The sequence below is a fragment of the Primulina tabacum genome, chromosome 1 (genome assembly GCF_025594145.1).
Source record: "Primulina tabacum isolate GXHZ01 chromosome 1, ASM2559414v2, whole genome shotgun sequence".
Taxonomy (NCBI): Eukaryota; Viridiplantae; Streptophyta; class Magnoliopsida; order Lamiales; family Gesneriaceae; genus Primulina; species Primulina tabacum.
Genome location: NC_134550.1, coordinates 25,728,231 through 25,747,697, shown reverse-complemented (window position 1 = coordinate 25,747,697; position 19,467 = coordinate 25,728,231). Strand labels below are relative to the sequence as shown.

General features: G+C 38.2%; 1 protein-coding gene across 1 annotated transcript; it reads left to right on the top strand.

Moving 5' to 3' along the window:
* Window positions 1-359: 359 nt before the first annotated feature.
* LOC142506773 (uncharacterized) lies at window positions 360-1,067 on the top strand. Its single transcript, XM_075619479.1, has one exon. It carries the CDS (start codon window positions 360-362, stop codon window positions 1,065-1,067), a length of 708 nt encoding a protein of 235 aa, XP_075475594.1.
* The last annotated feature ends 18,400 nt before the right edge of the window (window positions 1,068-19,467 follow it).

The window sequence follows — 19,467 nt, the reverse complement described above, 5'->3', positions numbered from 1 at the left end:
CGTTGCGCATACGGTCACCGTAACCGATCCCCTTTCAAGTTGGTGGATCATCTAGCGATATGTAATTCATACCAGATATGTCTTGTGAGGGAATACAGTGTTTTGGAGGGGACTCAGTGAACTATGTGGGAAACCAAGGTCGGCAACAATATAACCCATACAGTTTCTCATATAACCCAGGGTGGAGGAATCATCCGAATTTTGGGATGGAGGCAATCAGAAAATTTTGTTGAGCAACCACATTTCAATCCTCCATAACATCCTACACAGCAAAAGCCTCCTCAGCAACCACCTAAACCTCCGCAAGGTACTGGACCTTCTATGGCACCCGGTTTCAAGACACAAGAGCCGGGAATGAGATGAGATGGCAAAATCATGATGCCATGATGCAAAGAGTGGAGACTCAACTTGGGCAGTTGGCGACACAAATGGCTACAAGAGCTCCGGGTTCACTACCTAGTGACACGGAAAAGAATCCAAATGGTGTCAATGCACTCACGGTGACATCTCCCATAAAGCAAGAGGTAGTTGATGTTGAGGCAAATGTGAAAGAAAAGGGGTCATCCAAACAAAGGTCTGAGGACGCAAAGGAGAAAGGTAAGCCTCTAAACTCAAACCCCAATATTGACATTAATTCACTCATGTTTCCCCAAAGAGCAAAGCAACTGCAACTGGATACTCAATTTTCAAAATTTCTTGAGATTTTCAAAAATCTGCACATAAATATCCCGTTTGCAGAAGCTTTAGCTCAAATGCCCTCCTACGCAAAATTTCTTAAGGAAATTCTATCAAACAAGAGGAAACTGGTGGACTTTGAGACAGTAAAGCTTTCGGAGGAATGTTCTGCAATCTTACAAAATAAGTTACCTCCGAAGTTTAAGGATCCAGGTAGCTTCTCTATTCCTTGTACCATTGGAAGCTCATTCTTTAGCAAGGCATTGTGTGATCTGGGTGCAAGCATAAACTTAATGCCTTATTCATGCTTTGAGAAACTAGGAATTGGTGAAGTTAAACCAACTACAATTTCCCTACAATTAGCTGATAGATCTATTAAATACCCTAGATGAGTTGTAGAGGATGTTTTAGTAAAAGTTGACAAATTCATTTTTCCAGTAGACTATGTGGTGTTGGATATGGAAGAGGATCGTGAGATTCCTTTTATTTTAGGTCGACCATTTTTAGCCACTGGAAAAGCTCTGATAGATGTGCACAAGGGTGAGTTGGTGTTGAGATTGAATAATGAGAGTGTGGTGTTTATTGTTTTTCAGTCCATCAAATACCCCAATGATACATCTGATTGTTTTAGAATTGATAATACTGATGAGTTTTTTGAGTATGGTTTGCAGGAATTAATTGGTGAGGATCCTTTGGCAGTTTGTTTGACCCATTCATGCCCGCAAGAATTGGGGAGTCAAGAGCTAGACGAATGTATTCATTCTCTGGAAGCAGGCAGACTGATTTCAAAAAGGTAAACTCTAGGATTGGGGAGCTTGGACATGTCCCAAGACCCTTAAAATCATCCATTGAAGAAGCCCCAATCCTAGAGATGAAACTTCTTCCTTCTCACTTGAAATATCTATTTTTACTTGATAACGATAAACTGCCAGTGATAGTTTCCTCCACTTTGACAGGGACAGAAGAAGAAAAGCTGTTGCGAGTTCTGAGGAAAAATATCAAAGCCATAGGATGGAGTATTGCAGATATCAAGGGGATCAGTTCCTCCATGTGCATACACAAAATTATGATGGAGGTCGACCACAAGACATCCACCCAACCTCAAAGGCATCTAAACCCAGCTATGCAAGAAGAGATCAAGAAAGAGGTGATAAAGCTACTGGACGTAGGTATCATCTACCCGATTTCTGATAGTAGGTGGGTAAGTCCTGTGCAAGTTGTTCCGAAAAAGGGTGGGATCACTGTCGTAAAGAATAAAAACAATGAGTTGATTCCTACCAGAACTGTTACAGGATGGCGTGATTGCATTGATTATAGAAAACTTAATGACGCCACTCGTAAAGACCATTTCCCTCTCCCGTTTATTGATCAAATGTTAGAAAGGTTAGCTGGACATTCTTTCTACTGCTTCCTGGATGGTTATTCGGGTTATATGAAAATTCCCATTAACCCTGAAGATCAGGAGAAAACCACTTTTACATGTCCTTACGGGACATTTGCATATAAATGAATGTCATTTGGTCTATGTAATGCACCAGCAACTTTCCAACGATGCATGATGGCAATTTTTCATGACATGATTGAGGATTTTATTGAAATATTCATGGATTATTTTTCTGTCTTTGGCTCTTCGTTTGATACATGCTTGATTAACTTGTAACGTCCCGAAAATTTAAAGGTCCACGCGAACCACATGCATACAAGTTATTAAATTCCTTGTGTATTTCAATTTATTGTTTTAATTGCATTAATTAGTTAGGTGGTGCATATTGACATGTTTAAAATATATTTTCTACATGGTTGCATTAAAATATATTTTAAAAGGTTATTAAAGTTGTGATCGAGGAATGGAGACCGGTGGCTGAAAAATAGAAAATGCTTTTATTAAATAATTGTTTTTAAAATATGGGTGATGCTTTTTATTATTTTTGAAAATACGGGGTTTGGAGGTGATTTTATATGCCGGGACGTAAATTTTATCGGTGTTGGATTTTTAGTAAAAATGCAAACGTTTTGGCAATCCGGCTAATAAATTTACAAACTTATTTAAGCAAAATTATTTTAAGTATTTTAATTAAATACTAATAGGATAAATGGGCCTAATTAACCTCCTAATGGGCCTTAGCTTGATTAGTGTTTTTAATTAACTATATAATCTTCTAAACTCTCCCCATTAACAATATAACTCACGCCACTTTCCCCAAACAATACAAACTCCTTCCTCTCAAATTCACACGGCACCCACATCATATTTTCAAGGAAAATTCGGAGTTGCAAGGGTTCAAGCTATCGTCTTCGTGCCGCCGTTCTTCGATTCGTCAACGATTATTCGTGCGTTAAAAACGCAAAGGCATGCCATATTCTTCTTTTACTCATCTTCACACCATAATATGTTTTTATGCATGAAAAGTATGGAAAAACAAGATGCACTTTTATTATTTTCGTTTTTGTGCTTCATCATGAATTTGGAAGCTTGTTAATTGATTCAAAAACATGTTTAATATGTTAAAAAGGGGCTGCCATGATTAGGATAGGGTTAAGGGATGTTTTTTCATGTTTTTGAGAGTCCTTAACAACCCCAATACGCTGCAAACATGAAGAGAAATAAGCTGAAACCGTAGGTATAAAATCAGTAGTAGGAACCGTGAGTGGGGTGGCTTGTACAAGATGCTATGGCTCGATTTCCTTGCATGGGACTTGGGGCTTTGGCCAGGGCTGGCTGGGGCTTGAGTAGGGTCAGGGGAGAGGGTCTGGTAGAGTCCTATGGGGCAAGGGCTCACGCAACAGGGCTGGTGTATAGACCTCGGCTGGATGGACTCTCCACGAAGGTGAAATCTGGTGTGGCTGAGAGTTACAGAGGGTGGCTCGGTTTGGGGCTGGGCTAGGTGGTCCATCAGGGTCCTAGGGTGACGGGTAGGGGTCGGGCTAAGGGTTGGAGTGGCTTGGGTCACCGCTGGCTCGAGCAAAACTGGAGGAGCGAGAGGCACTCCAAGTAGCGCGCAAGTTGTTTCCAGGTTTAGATGTGTTCGGGCTTGGGTTCCAGGGTAAAGGCTGGTCTGGGTCAAGTCTGGGAATGGTCCAAGGAGGGTTAGGGTGTGCTGGGCTCGGTGGTGGCTCAGTTAGAAGGGTCCTAGACTAGGTAGGAGTCCTATGGTTCATGGGAGACTAACACACACACGTACAGAATTTTGGAGTCAAGTTTCAAGTGAGTTTGGTTGAGCTAGGTGCTGGTTCCTTGGGCTGGGCTTGGTTTGGAGGCTCCCTAGGTAGGTTTGCTAGGGTTTGGCTTGAGGTGGTGTGGGGATCCGGACGCTAATCATCTTCTTAATTGTCATTGGGACTAATGTAATCAATTATAATAAACAGGGTCTAAATTTTTATTTTTTTTTAACATGCGGAACGTAGTGAAATAAAACATATATATACATCTCAGTATTAAAAGTACAAGTCTTGCATTATATACAATCATTCTCAACTAAGGTTTAACAACTATATAGCAAGTGTTTAAACCCTATCTCTAGTCCAAGTCCGTAGCCACCACTCTAATCTCGATCTTTCTTCATCTCTGTGACCCTGAACCTGTCCCACCTGTTGCCATGCACACATACAAACACGACAACAGCCGGACAACTCCGGTGAGAATAAAATCCCAGTATAAACAATGTATCAATGCAATCATATAACACATATATAAAAGCATAAACAAACATTAACACATGTATCTAATCTGACTACATGAATAAATACCAATCTGTATTTAAATAAATGACTCATTATCTCATCTCAACTTATTTCTAATATAGGGATCCCGATCTAATTTAGACTTTGGCATGCTGTATCGAATGTCTACAATAGAAGTCGATCTACATCTAAGCTCATCGATACACCGTAAGTCTAGAGTCGTAGCTGTTCTGTCAAAGACTCAGCGGTTCTGCCCTAGCTAGGCTGATCTGCCCTAGACTCGGACTCTTGCTCTGCTATAAATTCAATAGACTAAACATATCAATCTGATAATTTGCAAATATCAATGCAATAAAATAAAGTATGTGATTTTGGGAAACTCAAGTCAAACCTAACTCGAGTTGTGCAATCCCGAATCAACATTTATTTATACCTTTTATTCTGTCGCTCTGATACAATCGAAGTCTCGACTCAAAGCCTGTCAATGTTCAATCTGGCAATGACAATATCAATATACTGTATCAATATTCTATTCAAATCAAAACATCCCCGTCTTATCAAATTCTGACGGTACAACAGTGCAATCTTGCGATACTGGTGATGCCATACCAGTACATACTAATTCCAATAATTTATAATCAACCACCGTATGAATCTGACATCACATCTCAGTCAATTTAACTCTGAAATTAATAACAATTCCATAATCAATCTGTTTCTTAATCTGACTTCGATTCTATGATGTTTACTATGTCAAGAGCACCATATATGAATCCCATCCAATTCCATCAACATCATGATTTCAAGACATAACAAAACGTAACAAAACTTACGTCCAGTTGTAGCCTGCGTTGATAGGATCACAGTACTGAAGTCGGATTCAAAATCTAACGGACGGATCAAAATATAAAGGCGTAAGGATTTTCAATACAATCACAGAACCCTTTCTCGATTCTTTCTTTTCATCTGAAGGAATTTAAAGGATATACATGTATATATATATCCACTTGCATGATAAAGAAACAGTGTCTCGTTTTTCTTAACTTTCAGTCGGCGCTTGGGCGGTCGATCTTTACCGCTCGAGCGCGGAACCCTCTGTCCGTGACTTACATTTGTTATCCACTGGCGCTCGGGCGGTAATATTCTACCGCTTGGGTGCCATACTTTCTGTCCGAGCCTTTTCTTGTTGAACACTGGCGCTCGGGCGGTCATCTCCTACCGCTCGGGCGCCAACAGTTCTGTCTACAAATTGTACCCTTCATAAGCTTTGGCTAATCTGGTCTCGTAATAGCCCGTCTATAATTATATCTATTTAAATTCAATAATCTCATATTAATATCAAAATCTCGGGCATTACAGATGGCTCGGACGTGGCTCGAGTAAATTGGGAGATGGCTCGGGTGGTTCGTTAGGGTGTCAATTTCGAAAATTAAAGAACAAAAATTGAATACATGGGTCCACGGGTGTGTCCAATGACTTGGAAGGGTAGAAAAAAAAATAAAAATGGCTATGTTTAAAATTTGGGATCAAAATATTGAGTTTTGGATTTATTCGAGATTTAATCGGCGCACGAAACGCTAATTAACGAGTTAATTGAAACGCCTAGTTTAAGCTTTATAAAATTATGAAAAATTATATTTAAGATTAAATAATTATTATAAGTCTAAGTTTTTAATTTGGGAATTTTATATTAAGATTTGGTTTAATTCGAGATTAAAACACGTTAATATGTTATAGTTAAAGATTAATTTAAAAGTCCTCGATTTAAGCTAAATAAAAATATGGGAAAATTCATGTAAACTTAAATAATTATTTGGGGACATGTTAGATTCAATGAAATTAAGAAAATATCAAAAACGTGAAATTTTACGTCTAGGGGTAAAACGGTCATTTTACACCTAGAAATTAGTAAACGTCATGGCAGTGCCCTGAATGTTGTTTTATGTGTTAATATGATTATTTTCAATGGTTATGGATGTTTATGGAATTTTTATATGTTAAAATGTTATTTTTAAAATGTTTATGGATTTTATGGTTTAATTATGGACATTTAAAAGATATGTTGCATGCTTGGTTTAAAAGAAAAAATGTTAAATGCATGTTTAAATTTTTAAAGTGATGAGAATATGAAACGTTGAAGGAAGTGAAGTAATTGTGACTAATACGAAGATATGTTGGAAATTTCGTGAGGGTTATGGTCCCAGTGGGAGCCCGACGATCGTGTTTCCTTGGATACGGATATGTAGATGTATACGATGACATGTTAATACGTAAGGCCAGGGCCCAATTGACCGGTGAGAGTGTTTCTGGTGTCCCCCGCCGCCCAGTACTGTGGTCACATGTAGATGGATCCATCGCCCAACACGTAGACGTAGACGTAGATGAACACGAAAGTCACAATTAACCATCTGAATTCAACGAAAGGAAAAATGAATACGTATATGTTGATGATAATATGAATATGTTGAGGATAATATGATTATGTTTATGAAAATTTTTATGAAAAAGGATCATGAAAATGTTTTAAAGTTTATGCATCATGAAAATTATTACAAAAATGTTCATGTTTGAAGTTTATGCATATTCATGAAAACGGTATTTTAAGTACAAGTGTTTTCACTGTTGTATGTGATTGTTATACGTATTACTTGTTATCAAGAATATGATGTGTTGGGTCTTTAGACTCACTAGGTGTGATTGATTCAGGTGATTATGATAATAATGTTAATGGAGGTCTTGATGATTGACTTTGATGGACTGAAGGTGCACATAACCCGAGGACCGACGCTAGTTTTCCGCACTAGTTATGATTTATGATTTTAAGTGATGTTAAAGATATTTTAACGAAAATTTATTTATGAGTGATTTTTGAGAGGTTATAGTATGAGCTATACTTTTCAAATAATGTTTTTGGGTTGATAAAATAGTTGGTTGTTTTACTTTTAAAATGGTTCCAAAATAATTTATGATTCGGCCGAATTCTATGTGAGGTTTAAAAAAAAAATTAAGTACGTTTTAAGAAAACGAGTAGCAGACGTTTCATAACCTGTCTAAAGTCTTAGAGAGATGCGAGGAGTCAAATTTGGTTTTAAATTGGGAAAAATGCCATTTCATGGTGAGAGAGAGAATTGTGTTGGGGCACAAAATTTCAGAAACTGGGATTGAAGTTGATAAGGCTAAAATTGAAGTAATAGAAAAACTCCCAGCCCCAACAAACATCAGAGGAGTGCGTAGTTTTCTAGGCCATGCAGGGTTTTATAGACGCTTTATAAAATACTTCTCCTGCATTACTAAGTCACTAACCAATTTGCTGATAAAAGATGTGCGCTTTGATTTTTCTGTTGAGTGTGTGCAGGCATTTCAGGTGTTGAAGAAAAAATTGATCACCGCACCTGTGATGATAGCACCTGATTGGGGGTCGCCATTTGAGGTAATGTGTGATGCAAGCGACACGGCCCTAGGAGCAGTATTGGGACAAAGAAGAAGAAATGTATCCATGTCATCTACTATGCTAGTATGACACTGTCAGCTGCCCAACTTACCTATGCCACTACAGAAAAGGAACTTCTTGCTGTGGTTTTTGCTCTGGATAAATTTAGATCATATCTCATAGGGAGAAAAGTTGTAGTGCACACCGACCATTCCACCTTGAAATACCTGATGGCCAAAAGAGATGCAAAACCAAGGCTAATTCGCTGAATTTTTCTGTTGCAGGAATTTGACTTGGAAATAATCGATAGGAAGGGGACAGAGAACCAAGTTGCAGACCACCTCTCGCGTTTGGAGAATACAAGTCAAGGTAATGAAATTATTCGCGATGATTTTCCAGATGAACAAGTTTTTGAGGTCAACAGTTTACCATGGTACGCCGATTTTGTTAATTATCTATCCAGTAAGTTCATTCCTCCCCATTTCACTTATCAGCAAAAGAAGAAATTATTCTCAGATTTGAAATATTATTTGTGGGAGGATCCTTATTTGTTTAGGATATGTGCAGACGGTATAGTCCGGAGATGTATTTCCAAGGAAGAGGTAAGTGAGATTTTGTTTCATTGTCATGCTGGTCCGGCTTGAGGCCATTTTGGGGCAACTAGAACTGCGTCAAAAGTCCTCCAGTCTTGTTTTTATTGGCCTACATTGTTTAAGGATGCACATGAATATGTTACAAAATGTCCAAAATGTCAGCGCACAGGTAATATCTCTAGGAGACATGAATTGCTTCTCAATAATATTTTGGTTTGTGAGATATTTGATATATGGGGTATCGATTTCATGGGTCCGTTCCCAGTTTTTTTTGGGAACAAGTATATCTTGGTGGCTGTAGATTACGTGTCTAAGTGGGTGGAGACACTTGCATGCAAAAATAATGATTCTAGGGTTGTCGTTCAATTTCTCATGAAAAATATTTTCTCACGTTTTGGCACGCCTAGAGCCATTATTAGCGATGGGGGTACTCACTTTTGCAATCGTCAATTTGACAGTCTTTTGGCTAAGTATGGGGTCCGACATAAGGTGGCCACACCTTATCATCCTCAAACTAGTGGCCAAGTCGAGGTATCGAACATAGAACTTAAACGTATTCTTGAGAAGACTGTCGGTGCTTCAAGGAAAGAATGGTCTAGAAAACTCGACGATGCACTTTGGGCTTACCGCACTGCTTTTAAAAACCCCATTGGCATGTCTCCTTTTCGATTATTGTATGGAAAGTCGTGTCACCTACCCGTAGAACTTGAACATAAGACTTATTGGGCTAACTAAATTTTTGAACTTTGATGCTAAATCCATAGGTGACGAGAGAGTGCTTCGATTGAATGAATTGGATGAGTTTAGGCTGGATGCTTACGAGAACACCAAGCTTTATAAAGAAAAAACCAAACATTGGCATGATGAGAACATCGTCCATCGAGAATTTGTGGTGGGACAACTGGTACTGTTATACAATTCTCGATCGAAGTTGATGCCAGGTAAGCTGCGTTCACGGTGGTCAGGACCATACACCATCACGCAAGTTTCCCCTTATGGGACAGTAAAGATTACCAGTACAGCAACTGGAGCATTCAAGGTTAATGGGCATAGGCTGAAGGTTTATCATGGTGGTACCTTGCCCGATGAGTTGACCACCGTGGATCTGCATGATCCAAACTGAATACAGGGAGTGCAGTCAGGCTATCGACTATAAATTTAGCGCTTACTTGGAGGCAACCCGGTGTTTAGTTTTATTTTTCCTTCATCTTTCATTTTATTTTTCGTTCTTTTTGTTTTATGCATATCTCGTAAGCTAATCTCAGTGAATGGTGGTGCAGGTAGGTTATTCAATAGCGGTGGAGTTTCTCAACTATGGGGATTCTATTATAATCAGCGGACTGAGAACGTCAAATAGGCCATGAAAGTTTATGTACAATTCTTGCATCTTGTGTGCTTAATCGAGTTTCAATTTAGATGGGTAGATTGATAGAATTGTACATTCTTAGGTTTGCATATATGTTGGTTCATAGTATGGGTCGGGAATTCAACTTAAAAAGGGACATAATTCGATTTCCAGAGTCGACACGGACCCTTTCCCGGATCCCTACACGGGGTACGTGTCTCTTTTCTTCCAAATTACCAAATTTCAGAGTGTACACGAACGTCTACTATCACTTTCAAAAATGCCAACTTCCCGAGCCTACAAGGACCCCTACATGGGGTCCGTGCCTTCTAATTCTTGGAAGATTCAAAATTAAATCGCGACTCCCCTCCTCCAAATCCCTAAATCCCTAAACTCGATTCCGCTACTCTCCGCCACCTCACGCCATTTCCTGTCGCACCGCCGCCTCCCTTGTCGTCACAACCCTGCCCACACACCATCAACACCAATATGATCACAGCCTCTGCTCCACCAGCTGCGCCACCCTACTCCCGTCGCCGGCCGCCTTCGACCATTGCGCAATAACGTCTCATTTTTGTTCCGGTAAGCGTGGCTTCACATTCACTAGGATTATTGCCTGTTCGTTCGGTTATTGATTGAGTATTAGTTTTCGGTTGTTGGGTGCTATTCTTCGAGTAGTGGGCTTTATGAATTTGATTGTGCAAAGAATTGCATTGGTATTCATTGAGTCTGTCTCCGGTATACTCTGTTGTTGTACGTATCGATTGTGGATTGATTAGCATTGGAGTTTTGGTTGATTATCGTCGCATTTGAATAGTCTCGTGAAGTGGTTCTGACTAATTGTGATTGACTTATTGGATTGTTGTGATTGACTTGTTGAGTTGAGTTGCTTCAATTAGAATGCCTCCTCATAAACAGACTGGTAAGCGCACCCGAACCGGTGCTTCCTCATCTTCTGGGTCCGCCAGATTAGCAATTGATTCCTCCAGGTTCACCAACCGAGAAAATTTCGAGTGGTACTCGGCGTTTCATGATAACTCAGTCATTGTGGCTCTATTCATCCACGAATTGACCACGAAGTTCCACTCCGAGCTGAGTTTGAAAAATTTGGTTGGGGACCTCTTCTGGACATCGCCGGTCCTTATTACCTTGACCTGGTATGGCAATTCTACGCCAACTTTGAGGAAAAGGACAAAACCGGGATGCAACACCTCCGTACTTAAGTCAAGAGGATTACTATTGAGTTGACAAGCGATTATCTGGCCGCTATATTGAATGTCCTCAATGACGGGCCTCCAGTAGTCTTCAACCAATTGGACATTTTCTTGTCACACATCTCGTTCCGAATCCCTCATGCGCGAAGCCTTCTGCAATACTTCACATCACAAACCGGTTCTCGCACCAGCGTCCTTCCGACATCCCTCCCAATGCTTGATCGTCTTATCTGTTACTTCACGGGAGCAAATATCATTCCAAGGAAGGCCGGGAACAATGAGGTCCGCCATATGGATCTTTATATCATAGATAAGATGTTGAATGGATTGGGGTCATTCCTGCTATTCCGGTGTTGTCGATCATAATTTCCCATATGCGCTCAGTCGCTCACATTGACCCCTCAAAGAATAGGACGCCATATGCCCCCTTTCCTATTATCATCTCTCGAATATTGGCGGCCCATGGTGTCTATCTCACTAGTGAGACTTCTTTCTTGCCTACTTCTACACATATGCTCACCACCCAGGCCATGCAGGGCATGTACTTCATTTTTAGACAGTGTGCTTGGTATCGTAACCCCGGGAGTCGACATATCAGTCCCCATCCCCGTGACCCACCGGTGCCTCCCCCTACAGCCAATGAGCAAATCAGGGAAGATCGAGTTGCAAAAGAAGCGGCATTGGATGCCCAAGCAGGACCTCAGGTTGATGTGCCACCGAGACAACGCGTCCCAAGAGGTAATCGCCAGGTCTTCTCGGCCATATTCGACTGCATGGACGACTGGCGCACACGCTTGGCTCGACTAGAGAACCATGCCAGGACGCAGTCGTATTCCGATGATATATATGCGCCGCCTTTCGACAGATCGACACTTGGCAGCCTTGAGGATTTTGACGTAAGAGCGGACGACGAGTAGTTAGCTGTACTATTTTAGGACTAGGGAGAGGATCTATTCAGTTCTCTCATTTTATGCTTTTCTTTCAGATATTGATGTTCAGTTTATGACACTTATTATTTATGCTTATCACTTCTGAGTTTATTCGATTGATTGAGTGCTTTTTCTATTCCTTTTTACGTTTCTTTGTGTATTCGATGTCGTGCTTTTCAGGAGTTGATGAGTTCTACCCCATTTTCACCACGTACTCGGCATTTTTCCAGGGAAGTGTTTTTGCTTTAACTCTCTTGCTTGTTCAATCTTTATCGCATTACACTGAGGGAAGTGTCGATTTCAAAGTGTGGGGGTAGGCCAGTTTTGTTACACATCGTTGCACAACACTTTTCACGTAGGATGAGACTATATCTAGAGAAAGAACTCTTGTTTTACTTGATAAACGGATTAATTTGTTAGATTTTGGATCACCCGGGAAATCGTTTCATGACTAGTATTGAATGAGAGGAGTCGTAGTTTCAAGGAGAGAGTCAGACATGAACCAATTTTGTATCGACATTTCATTACATGCACGTGGCCAAAGTTTTACTCATCAATGGTGAATTGGTGCAAGTGAACTTCAAAAAAAAAAATATCGAACAACGATCCCTAGAACTCGTCTTATTAGCCCTTGAAGCGAAAATACGAATGATGGTGACTTAGAGATGATTTAGGCGATCTTTGGATCGTTTGAGCCTTTCAAGCCTACCCGATACATCATCTATTGTCTCTAGTAACCCTTTTGAGCCTATTAAAAAAATCTAATGGTGTGTGTCAATGACACAATTAAACCCCATTCGTAATTTATTCAATGTCCCATATCAACTACCTGAAGTTTAGCCTATACACTTTTATCCTACCCGAACTGTGAGAGAAATAATCCCTTCGAGCGCTTTGAAATGTTCCAAAACTCCCATGTGTGGAAAAGACATATTTAAAGGAGTTGTTGAATTACCTTTAAATGAAAAGAAGTGGATTAGTTAAAAAAAAAAAAAGAAGAAAAAAAGTGTATGGTGTTGAAGACACCCGAAAAATCTGTGGGTGAAAGTTGAAGGACAATGAGAAAGGAAGGAGATAATAGAGTTCTAAAACTGATAAAAGTACAGTGATTGGTGACGAGTTAAAAGTTGAATGAATGCGCTGCAAGAATATATTTATTGTCTCTCATGATTCCCATGCCTTTTATTGTAGCCGTGAACCTTGGCCTTACATTATAAACTTGAAAAGACCTATTAACCAAGTCATCATCGTTCAACATTTAGTAGAAAGGGGTATGAAAGTCAAGCATATGGGGTGTTTCGAAAATAAATAAAAATAAGTGATCCTGAAACCAAGTAGCTGGCGATAAGTATGAGTTCTGACCTGCACACTACACACATCTCATTTTGTTGATCTTTACTGGGAAATGTTTGAATCTTAAATTGCGACGAAAATGAAACTTGTGATATTCGAAGCATGATCTTTTAACTGGGGGTGAAGGAGTTTGATAAATTGAGAAGTTTTAATTTTGGTACTTGAGTTTTGGATCTAATATATGTCTCATCTTTAATTCATATCTGATTTGTTCGAGGACGAACAAAGGTTAAGTGTGGGGGAGTTGATAAGCACGAATTATATAGCGCTTTAGGGACTTTATTTTGTCGTATTCGTGCTTATCTGGCATTTTTATTCTGAGTTTTGCGCTTAATCCGTGTTATTATTGCTATTTGCAGGTTTGACCAAAATATGATAAAAGCCAAAGGAAGGGAAAGAAAGTCAAGCTTCGCAATGTCATGTCAGAAATACCCGGAAAAATAAGAAAATAGCACAAGGAGGATGCCCGGACCTCTACACGAACCCCGTGTAAGGGTCCGTGCCTTAGAAGCAAGAAGGACGATCTTGACAGAGCCTACACGGACCCCATGACGGACCCCTACACGGGATCCATGTCCAGTGTTTTCGGAAATTATTTTGAACAGAGACTACACGGACCCTTTCCCTGATGTATGCACGGGGTCCGTGCACTTGATTTCAGATCAGATTTCGCAAAGATTTTATGAAGATTTTTTGGAAGGAAGGGAGAATAAAAAGGAAAAATAAAATATATGGAGGAATTTTTTCGAGACTTGGGGGATGGTTTTTGACAGAGAAAAGAATTAAAGGCGGCGGCTAGAGCTTGGAGAAACGGGAGAAAAAACGTGCTTTACACGCAAGATTCGCGCACCATCGCTGAGATTTTCTCCTCTCTTGTTTTCTTATTTTCATTTATGAATTTAAATATTAGATTTGATTCTAGTTTTGAATTTATGGAGTAGTTTTTCTTGATCGGGACCACGATAGGGACAAACTATTGGTTTTGTACATTCATTGGATTATTTGATTTATGAATTAATTTACGTTATTGATTAATGTTTACGCAATTTTCGTGCTTTTAATTTGGCCAATTATTTGCATGTTTGTTGTTCGATCTTGACTCGAAAGAGAATAGATTGATTTTAGCTTCAAAAATATTAATCAACACACGGTTAAATCGACTAGAAATAGTATTCGGTTTTAATGTGCGATTTTAGGCGACAATTGTGATTCTATCATTGAATAATGCGTTTTTGTTTAATTAAATTCAATTAGACATAATTGGACTGTTAAATGAAAATATGATTATAAATTCTAGAAATAGATTTATAGTTAAATTTGAGAATTTCATCATGGCATCAATAATATGTGGTTATATAACTCCAATGCGTGACAATAATCAAAGTTTGGTACCGTTGTGTGTTCCCGATCATTTTATTAAATTTGAAAACCCCAAGTTTCACAGCTGTTCTGCAAATTCGATCGTAGTTATTAATTTAGCAGAATTTAATTTAATTTAACTAGTTTAATTGATCATCAAATCACTTGTTATTGCTTGCCTAGATTAAATCGAATAATTAAAATCTTAGTACTTAAATAATAGTCTCTGAGGGATCGATATTTGGACTTGTCGTCCATTTACTATCACTTGACCTAGTCCGCTTGCTAGAATTATTCCCAACCGAATTCGTCGGTCAATCTTTTACCTTAAATTACAACATCCGGTCTCTTATGAATGTCATTCTACATTAGATTTTTTGTTCCTACATTTGCAAAAATATAAAACAACAATATGTAATACAATATTTTATCATCTATCTGTACTTTAAAATAAAGACAATTTTAATCAAATAATTTTAAGACTAGTTAAAACTATATCCACAATAAAGAAAATAAAGAAATCAATTATTTACTTAATGTGATTTTCTTTATTTTCAAATTTTAAAATCTAATAATATTCGTTAATATCCATATAAAATAACATTAGAAGAAAATATGGATAATTACTGAGATTCACGTGGTTATGTCATGATTTAAGAATTTATCAGAAGAATTTTATATAGAGGTATATGATAACTTTAAAACATAATATAAGCATATTAATTAACATAAGAATAATATGCAATGAAGCATAGAATTCAAAATCAGTGACAGTGAATGAGAAATACATGAATGTTCAAAGCTCAATTCACTACCATAATTGTGCATAGAGTACCATAATTGTCGATATTTAATATAGACGATGATATCAATTCACTAGGTTTACAATTTATTTTCTTTTTCGATTAATGACGTGGTGGTCTCACTGCCATATGTTCTCTTTCAAATATCATGCACTACAAGAAAAACGCTAAACGACAAGGATATTCCGTTGTCGTAGGCCTTTAAAAACTATTGTAATTGAGGGTGTTGTTAAAAGTCCGTTCAACGAAAACTGTTTTTATCCGTTGTTGTAGGTATAAATTGCGACGGTTTTTAGCAAAATTAGCGACGGTTTGATTGCTAACCGTCGCGAAACCGTCGCTAAATGTAGGGACTATTTTAGAAAAACCGTCGCATGTTTTAATTATGCGATGGTTTTTCTAAAACCGTCGCTAAATTAAAACATGCGACTGTTTTACTTGAAACCGTCGCTATTTTTTGCGACGGAATAAAAACCATCGCGATATTTAGCGACGGTTATTATAAAACCGTCGCTAAATTTAAATTAGCGACGATTTGTGTAAAACTGTCGCTAAATATAGCAACAGTTTTAAAAAATCGTTGTTGTTTGTCAAAAAAACACGCTGAAAGACAACGATTTTTAGAAAACCATTGTCGTTGAGCCCCTAAAAGACAACGGTTTTAAAAAAATCGTTGTCAAAACACACCTACGACAACGGTTTTCACTAAAATCGTTGTTAAAAACTATACGACAACGGTTTTTCAAAAAAACCGTTGTCGTATGTGCGTTGTCGTTGGGCGTTTTTCTTGTAGTGATGGTCTCACTGCCACATACTCATATATATTTTATCAAATAATATATGCAGTACGTCATTGAACATGAAGTCACTGTACATAATAAAATAATGACTAATAATAGATCACGTATTTCTTTTAATAGATATTAGATCTTTAGTCATCTTCTTTAGAAATATAGACAATTTTAGGTCTAATGTCGATATTCTTTAAGAAATTTTAATAAATTTCTCGATTCATAAGATCATCAAAAAACATTGAACCAAAATGACATTAAATTAATATTCCTCAAGAATATTGTCAAATCTTGGATCTTTGATATACCTAAATTAATTGTGGCGATGAAAATCAAACCAGCAGATCTTTCGTTAAAAACAACAGACAAATGAAAAGCAGAATTTAGTGTATTGATAAACCAGAAGCAGTACACAGTTTTAAGTGAATAGAAAATCAGAAGAAGTACTAAGTTTATCAAACGGATATAGAATCAGAAGCAGAAGATAGGACTTAACGGGACTTAACGTCTTAACAAAATCAGCCTTAAATATTACCGTTACTTTACCTAGTACAAGTATTAATTGTAGCATTAATTACTGTACGAAGTCATTTAATACGCTTTACCGATTTTAGTATAAAAGATGACTAATTGTTCTGTAGCTTTTCTGCAGGAACCCATTTCAGTAATAAAGCTGATTGTATCACAAGACAGGAGACAATCTCTGATTATAGACGTTGGACTCAAGTTACCTATATATATGGAACAAACCCATATAGAAGAAAGAGAGCTGAATTATTTTCAATCCTATCTATCCAACCTTTTCGAGCAAATCGCGAATCGTTAAATATCTTCTAGCTCAACTATTAGAAAAGCAGAACACGCTTCATAGTATATATCCAATCTGATTGAGATTATTTTGTGCTACTATTTCTTATACATTTTAAAATCACTCAAATATTTATATCTTGTTGAAAAGAGATTGTAATCTGGAAAAGAGTCTTTTCCAGAACATCACTGTACTGTATTTCAATTGTGTTGAGAAGCTAAGAGTTTCAGTAGGCAAAAGGTAAGCCCTGCTGAAGTGGGTGTGTAAAAGTGTTGTACTGTAATATCCAAAGTCTTTTAGTGATATCTTCTGGAAACAGAAGAAGGGGAGACGTAGAAGATTTTATCTTCGAACTTCCATAAACAACTACTGTTTACTGCCTACTGTTATTTACTGTTTTCACTTACTCCATCGGATTGTTTCCGCACTCATTATTGTAATCTGCTGGAAGTATACACAACAAGACAAGCTATTATCTCTAGCAGGATTTTAGCATCTCCTTTACGTTAAAAGGTTAGAGAAAAGGAGTAGAGTTTATTCACCCCACTCTAAACTCTACATCGATCCCCAACAATTTGTATAAGAGCAGGTTAGTCTTGTTCGAGAAAATCTACAACTGATGGCACACTTCAGCAAGGTCCCTATGTTCTCTAAAGAAGACTTTGACGATTGAAAGATTAGAATTCAAGCTCACCTTGCAGCGCAGGATGATGACATGTGGTATGTCATCACAGATGGTCCACTGAAGATATTAAAGCCTAACATAGCTGTTGCTGTTACCGATGGTGCACCACAGATGGTTGAAAAACCAAGAAGTGAATGGACTAGCGAAGATAAGAAGAAGGCCAATTTTGATAATGTTGCAAAGGACATACTGTATAAAACTCTTGATAAGAACACCTTTAGCAAGATCAAAATGTGTTCTACTGCAAAAGAAATCTGGGAGAAGCTCATTCAGATATGTTAAGGAAATGAGCAGACGAAAGAAAATAAACTGTCTGTAGCAATGCAGAAGTTTGAGAATTTAAAAATGAAAGTTGGTGAAACTCTAAATGAATTTGATGAACATTTCAGCAGCTTGGTTAATGATCTGGCGGCTCTGGGTAAAGAGCATAGCAACAGAGAAATAGCACTCAAGGTGATGAGAGCTTTACCCAGAGAATGGGATGTAAAGACTATGGTCATGAGAGTCTCTAAAGACTTGAACAAATTGGAGTTACACGACTTGTTTGCTGATTTAAAGGCCTATGAGTTTGAACTAGAAGTGAGAAGCGGAGAAGAGTCCTCATTAAATCAACCTACCAAGGCTCTTGCTGCTACAGTTACTGTTGCTACTCCTACTGCAGTTATTCCTAGTGCATCAACTACTATTGCTGTTCAAAGTACCTCTGACAGAACTGCTGAACAACTTAGCAACGATGCAATGTCTTTATTTGTGAAGAAATTCTCAAGATTCATGAAGAAGAATAACAGAGCCTACCAAAATCCTAATCGGAATTTTAGAAAGAAATCATCATCTGGTGATATGGCGTGCTTTAACTGCGGAAAGATTGGGCACTTCATTGCTGATTGCCCGAAGCCCAAGAAAGATGATCAAAAGAAGAAGGACCACAAGCGAAATGATAAGAAGTCCAGAAGAGATCGTAAAGCTATGGTCGCTGAGGAAAGCAAGTCCAAGTGGGCGGAATCTAGCTTTGAATCTTCTGAAACAGAAAGTCAATCCAGTGACAGCGATGCAGAAGAGACTAAATGTCTCATGGCAGATACTGAATCAACCTCGACATCTGGAGAGGTATTTGACTTTGACTCTAATGAATTCACACGAACTGATTGGTTAATGCACTGCATGATATGGTGGAAGAGTACTCGAGACTTTCTCAATCATTTAAGGAAGTTAAGACTGAAAATCAAAACTTAAAAGATCAGATCAGCAAGTTTACTTGCTTGCAAGAAAACAGCTGTAATGATCTAAAAATTGAGATAAATAAGTTGAAAACCGAGAATGATAGAGTAAATGCAGAATACCAGACTATGAGATCTGAGAATCAAAAGCTTTCACTACTGGTAAATGCATGGAACAAGTCTTCTATTTCTTTGGAGAAGATGCATGAGTTACAAAGACTATCTGGAGACAAGAGCGGTCTCGGTTTCAGTAACAATGAATGCACTTCTGAAATGAGTACTAAGCCAGAACTAGATAAAGGCAAAGGAAAATTCATTCACTTTGTTAAGTCCAGTGTGGTATATGAACTAGAAGTATCAACTGTTAGAGTTGAAAAACCTATAAATTAGACGAACAGAAGGAACCATTATGGTCTGGGCTATGTCAAACCTAAGAGCAGAATTCACCAGAGTGCTGGATCCAGTAGAGGATTCAACTCAGGAGAACAACACTCTATGAAGGTTAGAAACTACCAGTACTATAATTGTAGGCCTGTTCAGAAGAGATACAGACCAGACAACAAAAATAGAAGGGAAGAACAACA